A 13,869-nucleotide genomic window follows, 5' to 3' on the forward strand; every position below is an offset into this window, starting at 1 on the left:
CACATGAGAAGCATGCGTTGGGGTGCTAAAGTGAAAACAATGTTTGACTTCATCTCAGACCTCAAAAAGAAAATTCACTCTGGTCAAATCTCAAACCAACAATGAATGGATGGTAACTTAAAAAAACACATTACGTTACAATTTATAGTTACTGGTTGTATAGTGCGATTTGACATCTGGCTTAATCTTAACCCCTTCCATGACCTACCCAGCACCACCTGTTCTGTCATTGTTGTTACCCCCCCCCCCCCCACACACTTTTTACTTTGAATGATTCCCCTTATGGGGACCTCCAATTTGTCCCCATAAGGGAGGCGAGTCCCCACACGTGACCGTGTAAACAGATTTAGGTCCCCACAAGTATAGTAATGCTAGGCCACACACACACACACACACACACACACACACACACACACACACACACACACACACACACACACACACACACCACACACACACACACACACACACACACACACACACACACACACACACACACACACACACACACACACACACACACACACACACACACACACACACACACACACACACACACACACACACACACACACACACAGTGTCCACTTGATTGATGTACAGTGTTAGAAGTCAAAGTAGAAATAGAAATCCTGCATTAAAAATGTTACTCGTCCAAAAGCATCACAATATACTTTCAGTACAGAAAGTGAAATCCCTTATAATGTAGAATGTAATTGTAATACATATATTTAGATGTTCACTGATGTATTATATGTTAACAGCTGGTAAAGGTGGAGCAAATCTAATTCCTTTATAGATTAATGATAGATTGTGAATTTACTTAAAGTCTTTAGGTTCAATGGTGTAAAAGTACCCCATAACTGAACCACTGGATGAACTTAGTTACTTTCCACCACTTTCATTATACTGTGTGCTCCAAATATAAAAACAATGGAGAATGTATTCAGATCTTTTGTTACAATAAACTGAACTGAAACTCCATTAGCAGCAGCTGCTTTCAAAAGGTAACTTATTACTGGTTTTATTATGTTACTAATTGATAGACGTGGAGATTATTTAAACTATTTTACACACTGAAGTGTAATGTCTAACACATTTGATAAAGTGATTATGTTAAATATGTGACATCTTAATAAGGTAAGCAAGTGAAGCTGTCAAATACGTTTGATATTACCCTCTAAAATATGGTGTAGTCTAAAGATGCATTAAAAGGAAATACTTAATAACATGCAAGTACCTTGAACTTAAAGTACTTGAGTGTCTTTCAAATCAGTGTGAAAAGATACATGACCATTTGTATTCTGTCAAACTCTTACAGATACAATACAGCTTTATTTATGAAGCACTTTAAAACCTCCAGACCAAAGTGCTGTGCAGTCGAATGAACAAACAAAACGTAACAACATCTCAGCTCAGCTCACACACCATAAAACAAGTACAAGCAAAACAATAGACAAGGAAATAAAAGCAACAATCTACAAGATGTCAAAACGCTAAGGAGAAGAAGCGATTTAAAAACAGACAGTGTGGAGGATCTAAGTATTTAAGAGACGACAGGGAATGTATTCCCATTGTAGCTCTCCGTATTTGCATCCATATTGAAGTCTCTTCTTCTCTCTCTTCTTCTTCTTCTCTCTCTTCTTCTTCTTCTCTCTCTTTTTCTTCTTCTCCTCCAGACGAGGTAGCAGCTCTGAGGGAGCTGGTGGAGGACCTCCGCTCGGGGCTGCAGGGGAGCGACGCTCGCTGCCTGGCCCTGGAAGTGGCCCTCCGTCGGGAGAGGACCCTCCCCCTCACCTCTCCTCCCATCTCCACCTCCATCACCCTGGTGCAGGGAAAGCTGGTACCGACGCAGAGGATCAAAGGACAGTGCAGTGGCTCTGGAGGAGACGCAGCGAGGAAGGGGGCGCGAAGACAGGACATCAGGGACCCTCTTATACGGGAGCTGAAGCTGATTCGCTCGTCACGTGACGGACAGCTGGAGGAGGCCATGAAGTTCAATGAGCGCATGGAGGAGGAGCTGAGATGGGCGTACCAGGAAGTGCAGAAGCTTCACGGAGTGGAGTCTGCTCTGAGGAAGGAGAACGCTCAGATCAGGTTGGAGTTTTGTCCCGGGGGGATGTGGGGTGGTTGGTGTCAACGTTCATGTTCATGTGCTATCAATTAGCTTTGTAGTTTTGTTGTTCATGGCTGACAGACAATTATATGTAAGGTTAAAGTTCAAGTATAAATAAAGCCACGCCTCCAATGTGAGCTCCCCGTCGAACGAAGTGCTGCTGTTTCAGACGTTCAGACACGCAGCATACACACTTAGGAATAAGGAATAAAGTGCAGTAATTATTTCCAGGAGTATAAAAATAATATCTGTAATGTAATAAATAATAATAGTAGGTATTTATAATAATAATAATAATATATGTGTAGGAAAAAGCTGTCTTTGAGTCTGCTTGCTTTGGATGTGATACACCTGTAGCGCCTGCCGGAGGGCAGCAGGCTGAGCCGGTGAAAGCCGGGGTGTGAGCTGTCCTTGATCATGTGTTTGGCTCCACTGAGGCAGCGGGAGGTGAACATGTCCATCAGGGAGGGAGGGGGCAGCCGATGATCCTCTGTGCTGCTTTTACGACTCTCTGGAGCCTCGTCCTGTCGGCCTCAGAGCAGCTGGCGTACCGCACTGTGATGCAGTGTGTCAATAGGCTCTCGATGGAAGAAGGTCACCAGCAGCTTAGTGGCCAAGTTGCTCTTCCTGAGCATCCTCAGGAGGTGCAGACGCTGCTGGGCCTTCTTGGTGACAGCTGCGGTGTTGTCCTTCCAGGAAAGGTTGTTGGTGATGAGGACGCCGAGGAACTTGACGGTGTGGACCCTCTCCACACATTGCCTTAATGTCGAGGGGAGCGCGGTCGGTAGTATTCCTCCTGAAGTCTACGATGATGCTTCAGTGCCAGGTTGTTCACTGAACCCCACGCTGAGAGCTTCAGTACCTCACTCTGTAGGCCGACTCGTCTCCTCCTGAGATGAGCCCCACCACAGTGGTGTCGTCTGCTAACTTGGCGATGATGTTCTCTGGGTGGGCTGGACTGCAGTCGTGGGTGTAGAGCGAGTACAGGAGGGGGCCCAGCACACAGCCCTGAGGAGAGCCGGTGCTGAGAGTGTGGGTGGAGGAGGAGGGATGGGGGCAGAGTCTCACACGCTGGGGGCGGATAGTGAGGACGTCTTTGATCCAGGAACAGGTGGGTGGGGGAAAGCCGAGGTTTGATAGTTTGCAAACTAGAATGTCCGGGATGATTGTGTTGAACGCTGAGCTGTAGTCAAGAAAGAGCAATCTGACGTAGCAACACCTAAAGGCCTGCCTCCCCCACCCTCCGGAACACTTGATAGTTGTATCATGGTGCTAACAGCAAAGAGCGCTCCACTCTGCTGACAGGCGGGTAGCAGAGGAATGGTCTGATGACCTTTATCTTTGATTTGATCTTTAATTGTATTCATCTCTAATCTGTGAATCTGTGCGGTCCTGTTTTTCATCCTCACCCTGTTGCTGTTTGAACTACTGCATTTCCCCACAGGGATTAATAAAGGTCCATGTTATCTTATCTTGGATGATGTCCATCAGGAGGAGGGCAGAAGAGGCCAGGGAGGCTCTGAGTCAGGGGCTCCAGAGGGTCCGGATGATCCAGCAGGAGGCTCAGTGTGTGCCGCAGCTTCAGACCACCATCACACAGCTGGAGACCGAGCTACAGCAGTGCAGGTGCAGCACATGTTCTCTTTTCTTTTGTCTGCTTAGAGTGGAGCAGGAATGAGTCCTAACACCCAGAAATGAGTTACAGGATTTGACCAGGTTCCCTAGTCCCGAGGTCAACATGTTTGTGGCTCGAAGCCTGACATAAGACCTGTTGTAAGACAAGCCTACGCGCTTCTACAGTACGTCATAAAAACATCTGTTGCTAACATGTGACCAACTAAACGACTAAACGTCATCACGCCACTAGCCGTTACATGAGGCGCCTTTGGCGTAGCGGTGGTGACGCGCAGCTATGTGACCGTGTTGTAGTTCTGTATAGCCTAACGTAAGATTTTCACTGCTCGCGATTGTATTTACGCTTCAAAAATCATAAAGTGGATTTAATATGTGGAGGTTATCCTATAGTTCAGTGGTTCCCAACCTGGGGGGCGCGCCCCCCTTAGGGGGGAGCCAAATATCGCAGGGGGGCGCCAGGCCTCAAATGATTTGAGGCTAAATATCATATTTCCTTTTTTTCCCTTTTTTTCACATATAATTGTAACGCAATACATGATTGTCACTAAAAGCCTTGTCTCTACATTACAATACAATATAACAAATAATTGATGAATTCATTTGAATAACAATTCAAGTTAGTATTAAAGGCATAAAAAGACGGAATGTATAATTCTTTCTTTAATAGAAATGTGTCTTCTGCCCGTAAAGTGTCCAAACCGGGCTTTTCTGGATAAGCGCATTTTTAAAACAGTCATTGTCCATGCCGGTTTCAGTTGGATTATTTGTCAGTTGCTCCGATCAGATCGGTCTCCTCCATTTTGTAGATTATTTACGACTTTTGAATCCACATAAACACATCGGCAAAATCCGGGTTACTTTGAGCATGTGTTTTAAACAGTTTAATCCCTTTGTGAATTGTTTCCACTTCTGCCGTCCTTTCATTTCTTCATACAGCGGGAATCCAGATGAGTTAATCCTGAGTCCAATAACCATCAAAGTCGCTCCAAGAGTGCTCCTTAATTACGCTCTCATCCTCCTTTAACAACATACTTCACATTCATCCAGTTTGTGACGGTAGTTGTAGCATTTTTGAGACTTTGAAACTTGAATTACCGCTGCACACACAAGGGGGGGGGGCGCAACGTCCAACAGGAGTCATTTGGGGGGCTCTTGGGGGAAAAGGCTGGGAACCCCTGCTATAGTTAACAAACGTATAGCAAAAATAAAATGTTTGATACAACGCAGGGAAACATACTTTTTAAATGTAAAGAACATGGAAAAACACTTGCCTTCATTTTAATTTGATTTAGATTAATATATTTATAATGATTGTTGGATTATTATGGGTACTGCTCGTCCCTCGATCTTCGTTAAAACTATAAAAGCCCTCGCAGGATTATATGTTAATCCTTCAGATGGTTTGTCCACGGCTCTGAGATGCTTTTTAACTTCCCCACATCACCAGTACTGACATGTTACTGTGACTTCTTCTTCTTCTTCTTCTTCTTCTTCTTCTTCTTCTTCTTCTTCTTCTTCTTCTTCTTCTTCTTCTTCTTCTTCTTCTTCTTCTTCTTCTTCTTCTTCTTCTTCTTCTTCTTCTTCTTCTTCTTCTTCTTCTTCTTCTTCTTCTTCTTCTTCTTCTTCTTCTTCTTCTTCTTCTTCTTCTTGTGAAATGTGTTGGCAGCATCTCCCCAATTCTTGCAGATTATTTGCACAACCCCCGCCCTCGCATCGTGTTCAGGTGGTGTTCCCTATGCTAATCATTAACACCTCCCCTTTATGATCAAATGGGATGCATCATTCAGCTATCCTGAAGGAAGTGCTGTATAAGGAGTGTTTGTGTAACTATTTACACATAGTTTCCTTTGTGCTCGACTGATGCCAGCAGTTTACACACAAGCCACACTCAGTCTGAAGTAGAGCGCTGTGTACAAGTGGATAGGGTTCTTTTTTTCACTGCATTCAAGTTTTATTTGCACCCACAATGCACTAGAGATACTTCCAACCTGCTGTGTGTGACTTCATCTCCACCGCATGGAGGCAACGTGTGGTTAAAGCTAATAAGATGCTTTCTCCTATATACCGAAAGTTAGCCTTTTTAGTACAAACTCCTTGTGAAATGTCTCTACTGTTGCCACCCCTAGATCCCGCTGCACCTGCATCCCTGATCCAAATCAACACATGTACCCAAGTGGGGAAGATGACGCCTGTGACAAGACAGGTGAGTGGCTGGAAACAGATTGATCACCGAGGGATTAGGTATCAGGCAGGCTTTCTACATGAGCCCTTAAAGAGGCATGCGTTCCTGTAGCGTGTGTTATACTGTCGGTAGGGGGGGGAAGTGAATGGTCTGAAAAAGCCTACGAACCCAAAGTGAAATGGTAGTAAGAAAGTAAAGTACCAGCTTCTACTGTTTTCAGAGGCGGGGTGTCTGCAGAGAGCAGTGGAAGGGAAAGACGCCTCTGATGAAGAGGAGGATGACAGAGGGGTGAGAGAGGAAGGGCAGGGCTGCGTGTTGGAGGTGAAGAAGAGCCGACTGCACAGCTGTGGAAAGGGGTTAGCTAACATCTAACATGCGCCGCCACTGTGGACACATTTTCCATATAACATGTCTGACTTTCCTTTCTCCCTGCAGATGTCAGAGCCATATGGGTTCTCAGAGTCACCTGCATGATAGGAACTTCATCAGCACTTTTAAGGACAGCAGGGGGCGCTACAACCAGAACGGACCAAACCAAGAGCAGCCAGAGGGAGGCAGCTTTGAAAAAGACAAGGTGGGGAGAGAGACATGTGGTTATGATAATGGATCAAAGGCAGCCTAACAAAGAGCAAACAGGTTTAAAGCTCTAGAACAGGGGTGTCCAAACTACGGCCCGGGGGCCAAATGCGGCCCGTGGACCGTTTTGAATCGGCCCTCCGAAAATTCAAAAAGTATAATGGAATATGGTCCACAAATGAAACTTGTGCTTGTCTTATATTGTACTTCTTAAAGGTAGGGTAGGTAAGTTTGAGAAACCGGCTCGAGATACACTTTTTGTTATATTCCATGGAATGCTCTTAACATCCGATAGCAATGAATATCTGAAATGCTTTGACAACAAATCCATAAAAAAATGTCATCAGTGGAAGTCGTAGCGCTGTAAAAAGCACAACAAATGATCTGAGCCGGCTAAAGTAACGGGATGGCCTTCCTGCCTGTCAGCCTTCCATCGGGGCACAGACTGATCTCGTGCCCTCATTGGTCATGTGCGCGTTCGTGTGTGTTGGAGGAGGGGCTCTGTGAGGAAGGGGCAGATTTGTTTTCCGACTGTGTATTTTCAAATTCTAGCGCACTCGAGCTGGTTTCTCCAAAATGACCGACCCCACCTTTAACTATAAATGTAAAAATGTATGACACAGTAGTATTCATAAGCCCACTTTTCAAATAAATGCAGTCAATTAAAGTTGGAAACATTTTCTAACAAATCGAAGTTGATAAGAAAAAAAACCCAATGAGTTATTTACATAACAAGCTTGAAATATACCCTTTCGTAAAAAGAGAATGACCTGTGGACTAGTCTGTAGTGGAAGAGAAAGGAAGAAGTAAAGTTGATACTGTGTTGTGTTTGCCAGAGGCCTAAAGAAGAGGAGGACAAGACGAGGCCGGAGGAGAAGACACGTCTGTCTCTGCTGGAGGACAAACTCACTGATGCTCTCACACTGCTGCTGCAGCTACGCAACAAGGTTCACACACACACACACACACACACACACACACACACACACACACACACACACACACACACACACACACACACACACACACACACACACACACACACACACACACACACACACACACACACACACACACACACACACACACACACACATACCATGCATACATCACTTCAGGGGACATTACATTGACTTACATGCATTTCCTGGAGACTTATCCTAACCTTAACCATAACCAACACATGCCTAACCCTTACCAAGTCTTCACCCTAAAATTAATGTTCCCCCTCATGGGGACCTCCAATTTGTCCCCATAAGGGAAGCCAGTCCCCACACGTGACTATGTAAACAGATGTAGGTCCCCACAAGGATAGTAATGCTAGTCCACACACACACACACACACACACACACACACTCACTCACTCACTCACTCACTCACTCACTCACTCACTCACTCACTCACTCACTCACTCACTCACTCACTCACTCACACTCTCTCTCTCTCTCTCTCTCTACTGCCATCTAGTGTTTATTCCATCCTAATGGACGTGCATAGAGCTTTCAATATTAACTGTATATATCTAGAATATATTTTACGCAGCAATAATTAACATATATATATATATTTTTTTAAGAGAAGTGTATTTAAGCTTAGTGGATATGGTGAAATGCTTTAGATGCCAGGCATTTCTACGTCCAGATTTGAATTTAATTGTTCCTTTTTATGTCCTCAAGTGTTACAAAATGTGTGAAATTGTTTTATTGAATATCATTTTCATTTGAGTTTGGAAAAGATTTTATTTCATAATTTCATAATGATGATTAACTTGATCTCAATACAGTGGTCCTATGACATGAAATAGAAAGGGATATCATAACATATGACATTATATAACATAATACAAGGTGGAGAGAAATCAAAGTGTGATTGGGCACCATGCCATTGTGAAATAAAAACAGATCTATAAAACACAGAAAACCGTTTAATTCAATATTGAACATGTAGGGGGGAAATACTGTAGACTGCATGGTCCCCCCCTCTAACTGTGGTATTACACCTGACATCATACATGCATACATACGTGCATGTTGATGTGAAGCTGTTTTTACTGTATGTTTGTTTCTTTGAATAAATCTAAAAAGACAATCTCTCACTGTACCTGCAGAACGTGTCCCGCAGGACCCTGGGGAAGATAGTGATGGATACTCTGGATGTGTGCAGGACTGGAGATGGTAGGTGTGTTTTAAATACTCCAGCTTTATTCCAACCTACAATAAGTATTCAGAAAAGATAAAAAAACGTTCGTTTTAATTTCAAAGGATGAGCATCATAGGAGGAAATCACCCGTACTACTTTAAAGCAGATGTGTGTCTCTTGAAGAAGTGGAATTATTTTCCGAATGATTTAAAGGCTGTAAGAAATGTTGTTTAAGAAAATGTATAAAGAAAGCGTATTTAGACAGTTGACTTTTGATTGTGTTCTGGTTTTATGTTTCCGTAATTATAAGGAACTGTGACTGAAAGAATATTGCTTTCATTTGACTATTTATGGTTATTTCATTTTCTTTTAAGAAGGGGCAGGTCAAATAAGATCTTCTCCCTGCTCCTTTCCACCGTGCGCTACACAAGCAAAAACTGAAAAACAGTGTACATGTTTTGTTTTAAAATGTGTGTGGAATAAATAGATTCATTTGTTCGTTGTTGGAATTGTAATTGGTACATTGTCCCCGTCCAGGTCCCTGTCAGGTTCTGCAGGTCGCCGACGCTCTCTGTCTCCGGCTGTCCTCCAGGGATCTGCTGGGAATCGGAGGGGATGATGAAGGAGGAGAGGGAGAGACAGGCCTGGTTTCATCTTCAGGGTGTCAAACCAGCAGCGGAAACCCTCTGCTCATCTCCTGTTAGATAAAGCTCTGATATTCAACTTTAAAGGTCGCCTATTATACTGTTTTTCATCAATATATGTTGGGCCTCAGACATGTCTCTGAAGTGTTTGGCTCCAAACACCAAACAGATCATTGCAGCATTACCCATAATCCCCTCTGTTTCAGCCCTGTTTCCAAAGTGCTGATTCTCTGTCTGTTACTTCAGATGAAAACAAGGAGCCCCTCCCCACGCCCCTCTGAGAGACATTTGGTTACAAAGAACTCAATGGTGCTCTAGGAGGAGATCCAGGTGATAAGGGGGGGGGGGGGGGTTACCTTGGTTGCTGATTGGCTAATGGTTACACAAGACAAAACATCGTTATGACATCATCAAGTGGCCAAAATCTGATCAGCTCATTTTCAGACAGGTTTTTATAGAAATGGATCAAAAAGAGAGAGAATCTTTGTTCCTGAAACTTTCAGAGTCTCTTTCCACAGAGGGGACACATGTTGATGTAGAAGAGACATGAAGAAGAGGGGACACATGTTGATGTAGAAGAGACATGAAGAAGAGGGGACACATGTTGATGTAGAAGAGACATGAAGAAGAGGGGACACATGTTGATGTAGAAGAGACATGAAGAAGAGGGGACACATGTTGATGTAGAAGAGACATGAAGAAGAGGGGACACATGTTGATGTAGAAGAGACATGAAGAAGAGGGGACACATGTTGATGCAGAAGAGACATGAAGAAGAGGGGACACATGTTGATGTAGAAGAGACATGAAGAAGAGGGGACACATGTTGATGTAGAAGAGACATTAAGAAGAGGGGACACATGTTGATGCAGAAGAGACATGAAGAAGAGGGGACACATGTTGATGTAGAAGAGACATGAAGAAGAGGGGACACATGTTGATGTAGAAGAGACATGAAGAAGAGGGGACACATGTTGATGTAGAAGAGACATGAAGAAGAGGGGACACATGTTGATGTAGAGGAGACATGAAGAAGAGGGGACACGTGTTGATGTGGAAGAGACATGAAGAAGAGGGGACACATGTTGATGTAGAAGAGACATGAAGAAGAGGGGACACATGTTGATGCAGAAGAGACATGAAGAAGAGGATTTTGCATAATAGGAGACCTTTAAACAAATTATTGTAAATATGACTCCGGTACTATTAAGTAAACTAAAGTCAGCATACTGGTGCTAGCACTCCTGCTCCGGTATCATGTTGATATAATGCTGTAAAATACATTACAATTATATTTATATAACGTTTTTATCGGTACATTTTATTTGGACCATTTGTTCCATGAATGTCTGGCACAGAAACATTAGTCCGAATATGATTTTGGATTTAGCTACCTAATGTAAGCGAATGTTAGCTTGCTTGCTAACGTAGACAGATAGCTAGCTAGTTAATTCTACAAAATAGTATCCAGTTCGCTAATTCATCCAGACTCGAGTCCAGGGGCTGAACCGTCTGCTATATTGGCAAGCATGCTGTTTGTAAATTGCTTCATTAACTAATGTTACAAAGCAACCAACGCCAGATATATCTGCATAGCTAAGTTACAGCTAGCTTACCGTTGAACCAACACAGTCTCACGGCATTTCGTGTCATAGTCACAAAATTAATCTATTGATTCGTGTTCACCAACATGGTTTCGCCGTTTTTTTCGTGTCACACCGATTTTTAAAAGCAATGTAAATAATAACAAATTAGAAGGAAAAATAGATTTGAAAAATACAGATTTCAGTATTCTGACACAGAACGATTTTAGAAGCAATGTATTTATATTGGTAGTATGTTTCGTGCCTGCACCAAATAATAACAAACTAAAAGGAAAAAAAGATGACAAAAAATACAGATTTCAGTATTCTGAGGTTCTGAGCCACATTTATTTTCCTCGCGGACGGCAACAAAAACTCAGACATTATACACTTTAAAATAAAAGGGTTAGGGTAAGATATTGAGTAAGAAAATGTTTTTACGAACCACACAGCTTCCGGTCTTCCAAGACCCGACCGGACAAAAAGACGTGGTGCTGGCACAAAACATACTACCAATATAAATACATTGCTTTTACAATCGTTCTGTGTGACAAGAAAATCATGCGAAAATCGTATTGGTGAACACGAATCAATAGATTAAATTAATTTCGTGACTATAACACGAAATGCCGTGAGACTGGGTTTGTTGAACACTGTTAGCATGGAGTTAGCATTACACATCATTATTTTGCTAACTCAGAAAAACAGGCTGTGGCTAATAATAAATACAGGAACGTTCTGCACTAAATTAGATTACAATCCAATAATACATTGGCAATAAAAAAGCTATTAACTCAAGAGTAAACTTGCAAAACCTTTAAATTATTCACTACTGTAGTACTTATCCGATCCTCTCTCATATATTTGGCTTGTTTGCACACATGTCAGTTTGCGTTTTTTAACCTGGTTAAATTTTGTAACTTTTTAAAAAAAAAAAATTTAAATTTTTTTTAACTTTTTAACTGGTTCAATGTATTTAAAGATTAATTGTATTTTGATCTCTTTGTATAATAATTTGTATCTATTTAATTTCAATTATTAAATGTTTTATCCAAAGCATTTGTTTGCAGTGTAAGAGTTTTTCAGTTTGTGTTAAACATTGTCGGTGAAAGTTAATGTTATATTTCACTGCATTGCCTTACAATGAAACAGTATCTGGTATTTTACTGTTGGCTCGGGACATATTCATATTCACGATATTCACGATTCATTATTTAACACTAACTTCTGGTGAATAAGGGGATTTTGTTTAGGATAAATCTATGGGATAAATGCCAGAGTAGCAAAATAAAAGGTTTTTGCAGTCTTTCATTTTTTCGCAGGTTTTCAGTAAATGTAAAAAGGAAAAACAGATCATCCAGATAGCCCTCGGATGATGTTAAATATGTTACACATTTTTATTTAATTTCTTATCAGTGGCATTGCAGTTTTCTCCGGAAGTTTTTCCTTGTACGATGTGAGGGTCTAAGGACAGAGGGTGTCGTATTTCTCATACTGATATTCTGCACAAACTGTGCTGTTGTATTTGCTGTAAAGTGTCTCTACTGTAGGCTATTTTTATTATATGTACAGCACTTTGGCTCCACCAAATATCGTTTAAAAATGTGCTATATAAATAAAACTTGATTTGATAAGAGACAGTTCAACAAACAAATGACCACAGAAGATGTGGCTCAGATCATTAGCTTAGCATGAGGATCATCCCTTCTTCTGAACATGTGTACTGACAAAAACAGACAATAAGACGTAGGAATGGTATGAAATAATAGTCCTTTATTTCCAGCAATTTACAAATTCCTGCAGGGAGAGAGAGCCTTCCTCCAGCCTCAGAGAAAGAGAACAACATACAGAAATTGCAAAGACCTCAGCCCCATGAGACTGTTTTTCTCAGAGCTGAAGTCTGAATCAAAGGCTCCATCGCGATGTGGATGTTTGCTCCCCGGGGCTCGGTGGTTTGAAGCACTAAGGTGAACAAGGCAGTCGGATTTTTAAGGCTGAATATGGGGGGGAACCATCTGGAATCATAAGGAGAAATTATGTGTGCCTTTTTTCTTGTTGCACGTCAGGTTTTTCTGCCTAGTTTGTGGATTAAAATCTTCCCCTTTTCTAATTTTTTTGTGAACAAAAGCTGCAAACAGCCCTCCTCTCCACTGCTGTGTCATCATTATTACATTACATCATAATCAACTCACTGTACATCTTATATTAATCAAAGCTAATTAAGGAGACGCTACTCTGTGGCGAACCTAGCTCCTGATTGGTTACTCTGAGTCGAGCTCGGCTCTGATAGGTTAAGGTCATTCTATATAAGTATGCTTTCCGTGTGTGTGTGTGTGTGTGTGTGTGTGTGTGTGTGTGTGTGTGTGTGTGTGTGTGTGTGTGTGTGTGTGTGTGTGTGTGTGTGTGTGTGTGTGTGTGTGTGTGTGTGTGTGTGTGTGTGTGTGTGTGTGTGTGTGTGTGTGTGTGTGTGTGTGTGTGTGTGTGTGTGTGTGTGTGTGTGTGTGAGAGAGAGAGAGAGAGAGTGAAAAGACTGGTATTAGGCACTGTGCTATTCATTAGCCTCGCCGCCTTTTCTACTGCGGCGAGCATCAAGAAGCTCTACTGGCCTTTTGCAAAATAAAAATAAAGAGAAAAGTGACATCAACATTAAGAATCGGAGCCCAAATGAAATGACAAAATAAACAACCTTATATATAGAATAAATATAATATGTACAATTTGCTTTGTGTGCATCTAAAAATAAATAGACAAAGCATTACTTGCCCTCTTATAGAAGTATTCACAACTTTCCATTGACGCAGAGGCAGAACGCTGGTCAGTGAGAGAGTGGAGGATACAGACTGACAGTGAACAGATGGAGGATGCAACCTTTACAGTAAGTCAAAAGAAACATCACTCCTTGTGGACAAGTGTGAATCCAGAGGACACGGAGACACATTGAAAAGTTATAAGAGAATCCCTGCGCTGCCCTCTGGTGTCCGCTCTGCAGATTA

General features: G+C 42.1%; 1 protein-coding gene across 1 annotated transcript in view; it reads left to right on the forward strand.

Annotated features, from left to right (window-relative positions):
• The window catches only part of LOC117447273 (EF-hand and coiled-coil domain-containing protein 1), a 10,374-nt gene extending 796 nt beyond the window's left edge, over positions 1-9,578 (forward strand). The window contains exons 2-9 of the mRNA XM_034083963.2: positions 1,680-2,097; positions 3,608-3,742; positions 5,878-5,954; positions 6,154-6,289; positions 6,369-6,507; positions 7,346-7,456; positions 8,618-8,684; positions 9,187-9,578. Coding sequence (XP_033939854.1) covers positions 1,680-2,097; positions 3,608-3,742; positions 5,878-5,954; positions 6,154-6,289; positions 6,369-6,507; positions 7,346-7,456; positions 8,618-8,684; positions 9,187-9,353 — 1,250 coding nt within the window. The 3' untranslated portion in view covers positions 9,354-9,578. The remainder of the gene's footprint in view (positions 1-1,679; positions 2,098-3,607; positions 3,743-5,877; positions 5,955-6,153; positions 6,290-6,368; positions 6,508-7,345; positions 7,457-8,617; positions 8,685-9,186) is intronic.
• Positions 9,579-13,869: the final 4,291 nt, after the last annotated feature.

This window comes from Pseudochaenichthys georgianus, chromosome 5, assembly GCF_902827115.2.
Source record: "Pseudochaenichthys georgianus chromosome 5, fPseGeo1.2, whole genome shotgun sequence".
NCBI lineage: Eukaryota > Metazoa > Chordata > Actinopteri > Perciformes > Channichthyidae > Pseudochaenichthys > Pseudochaenichthys georgianus.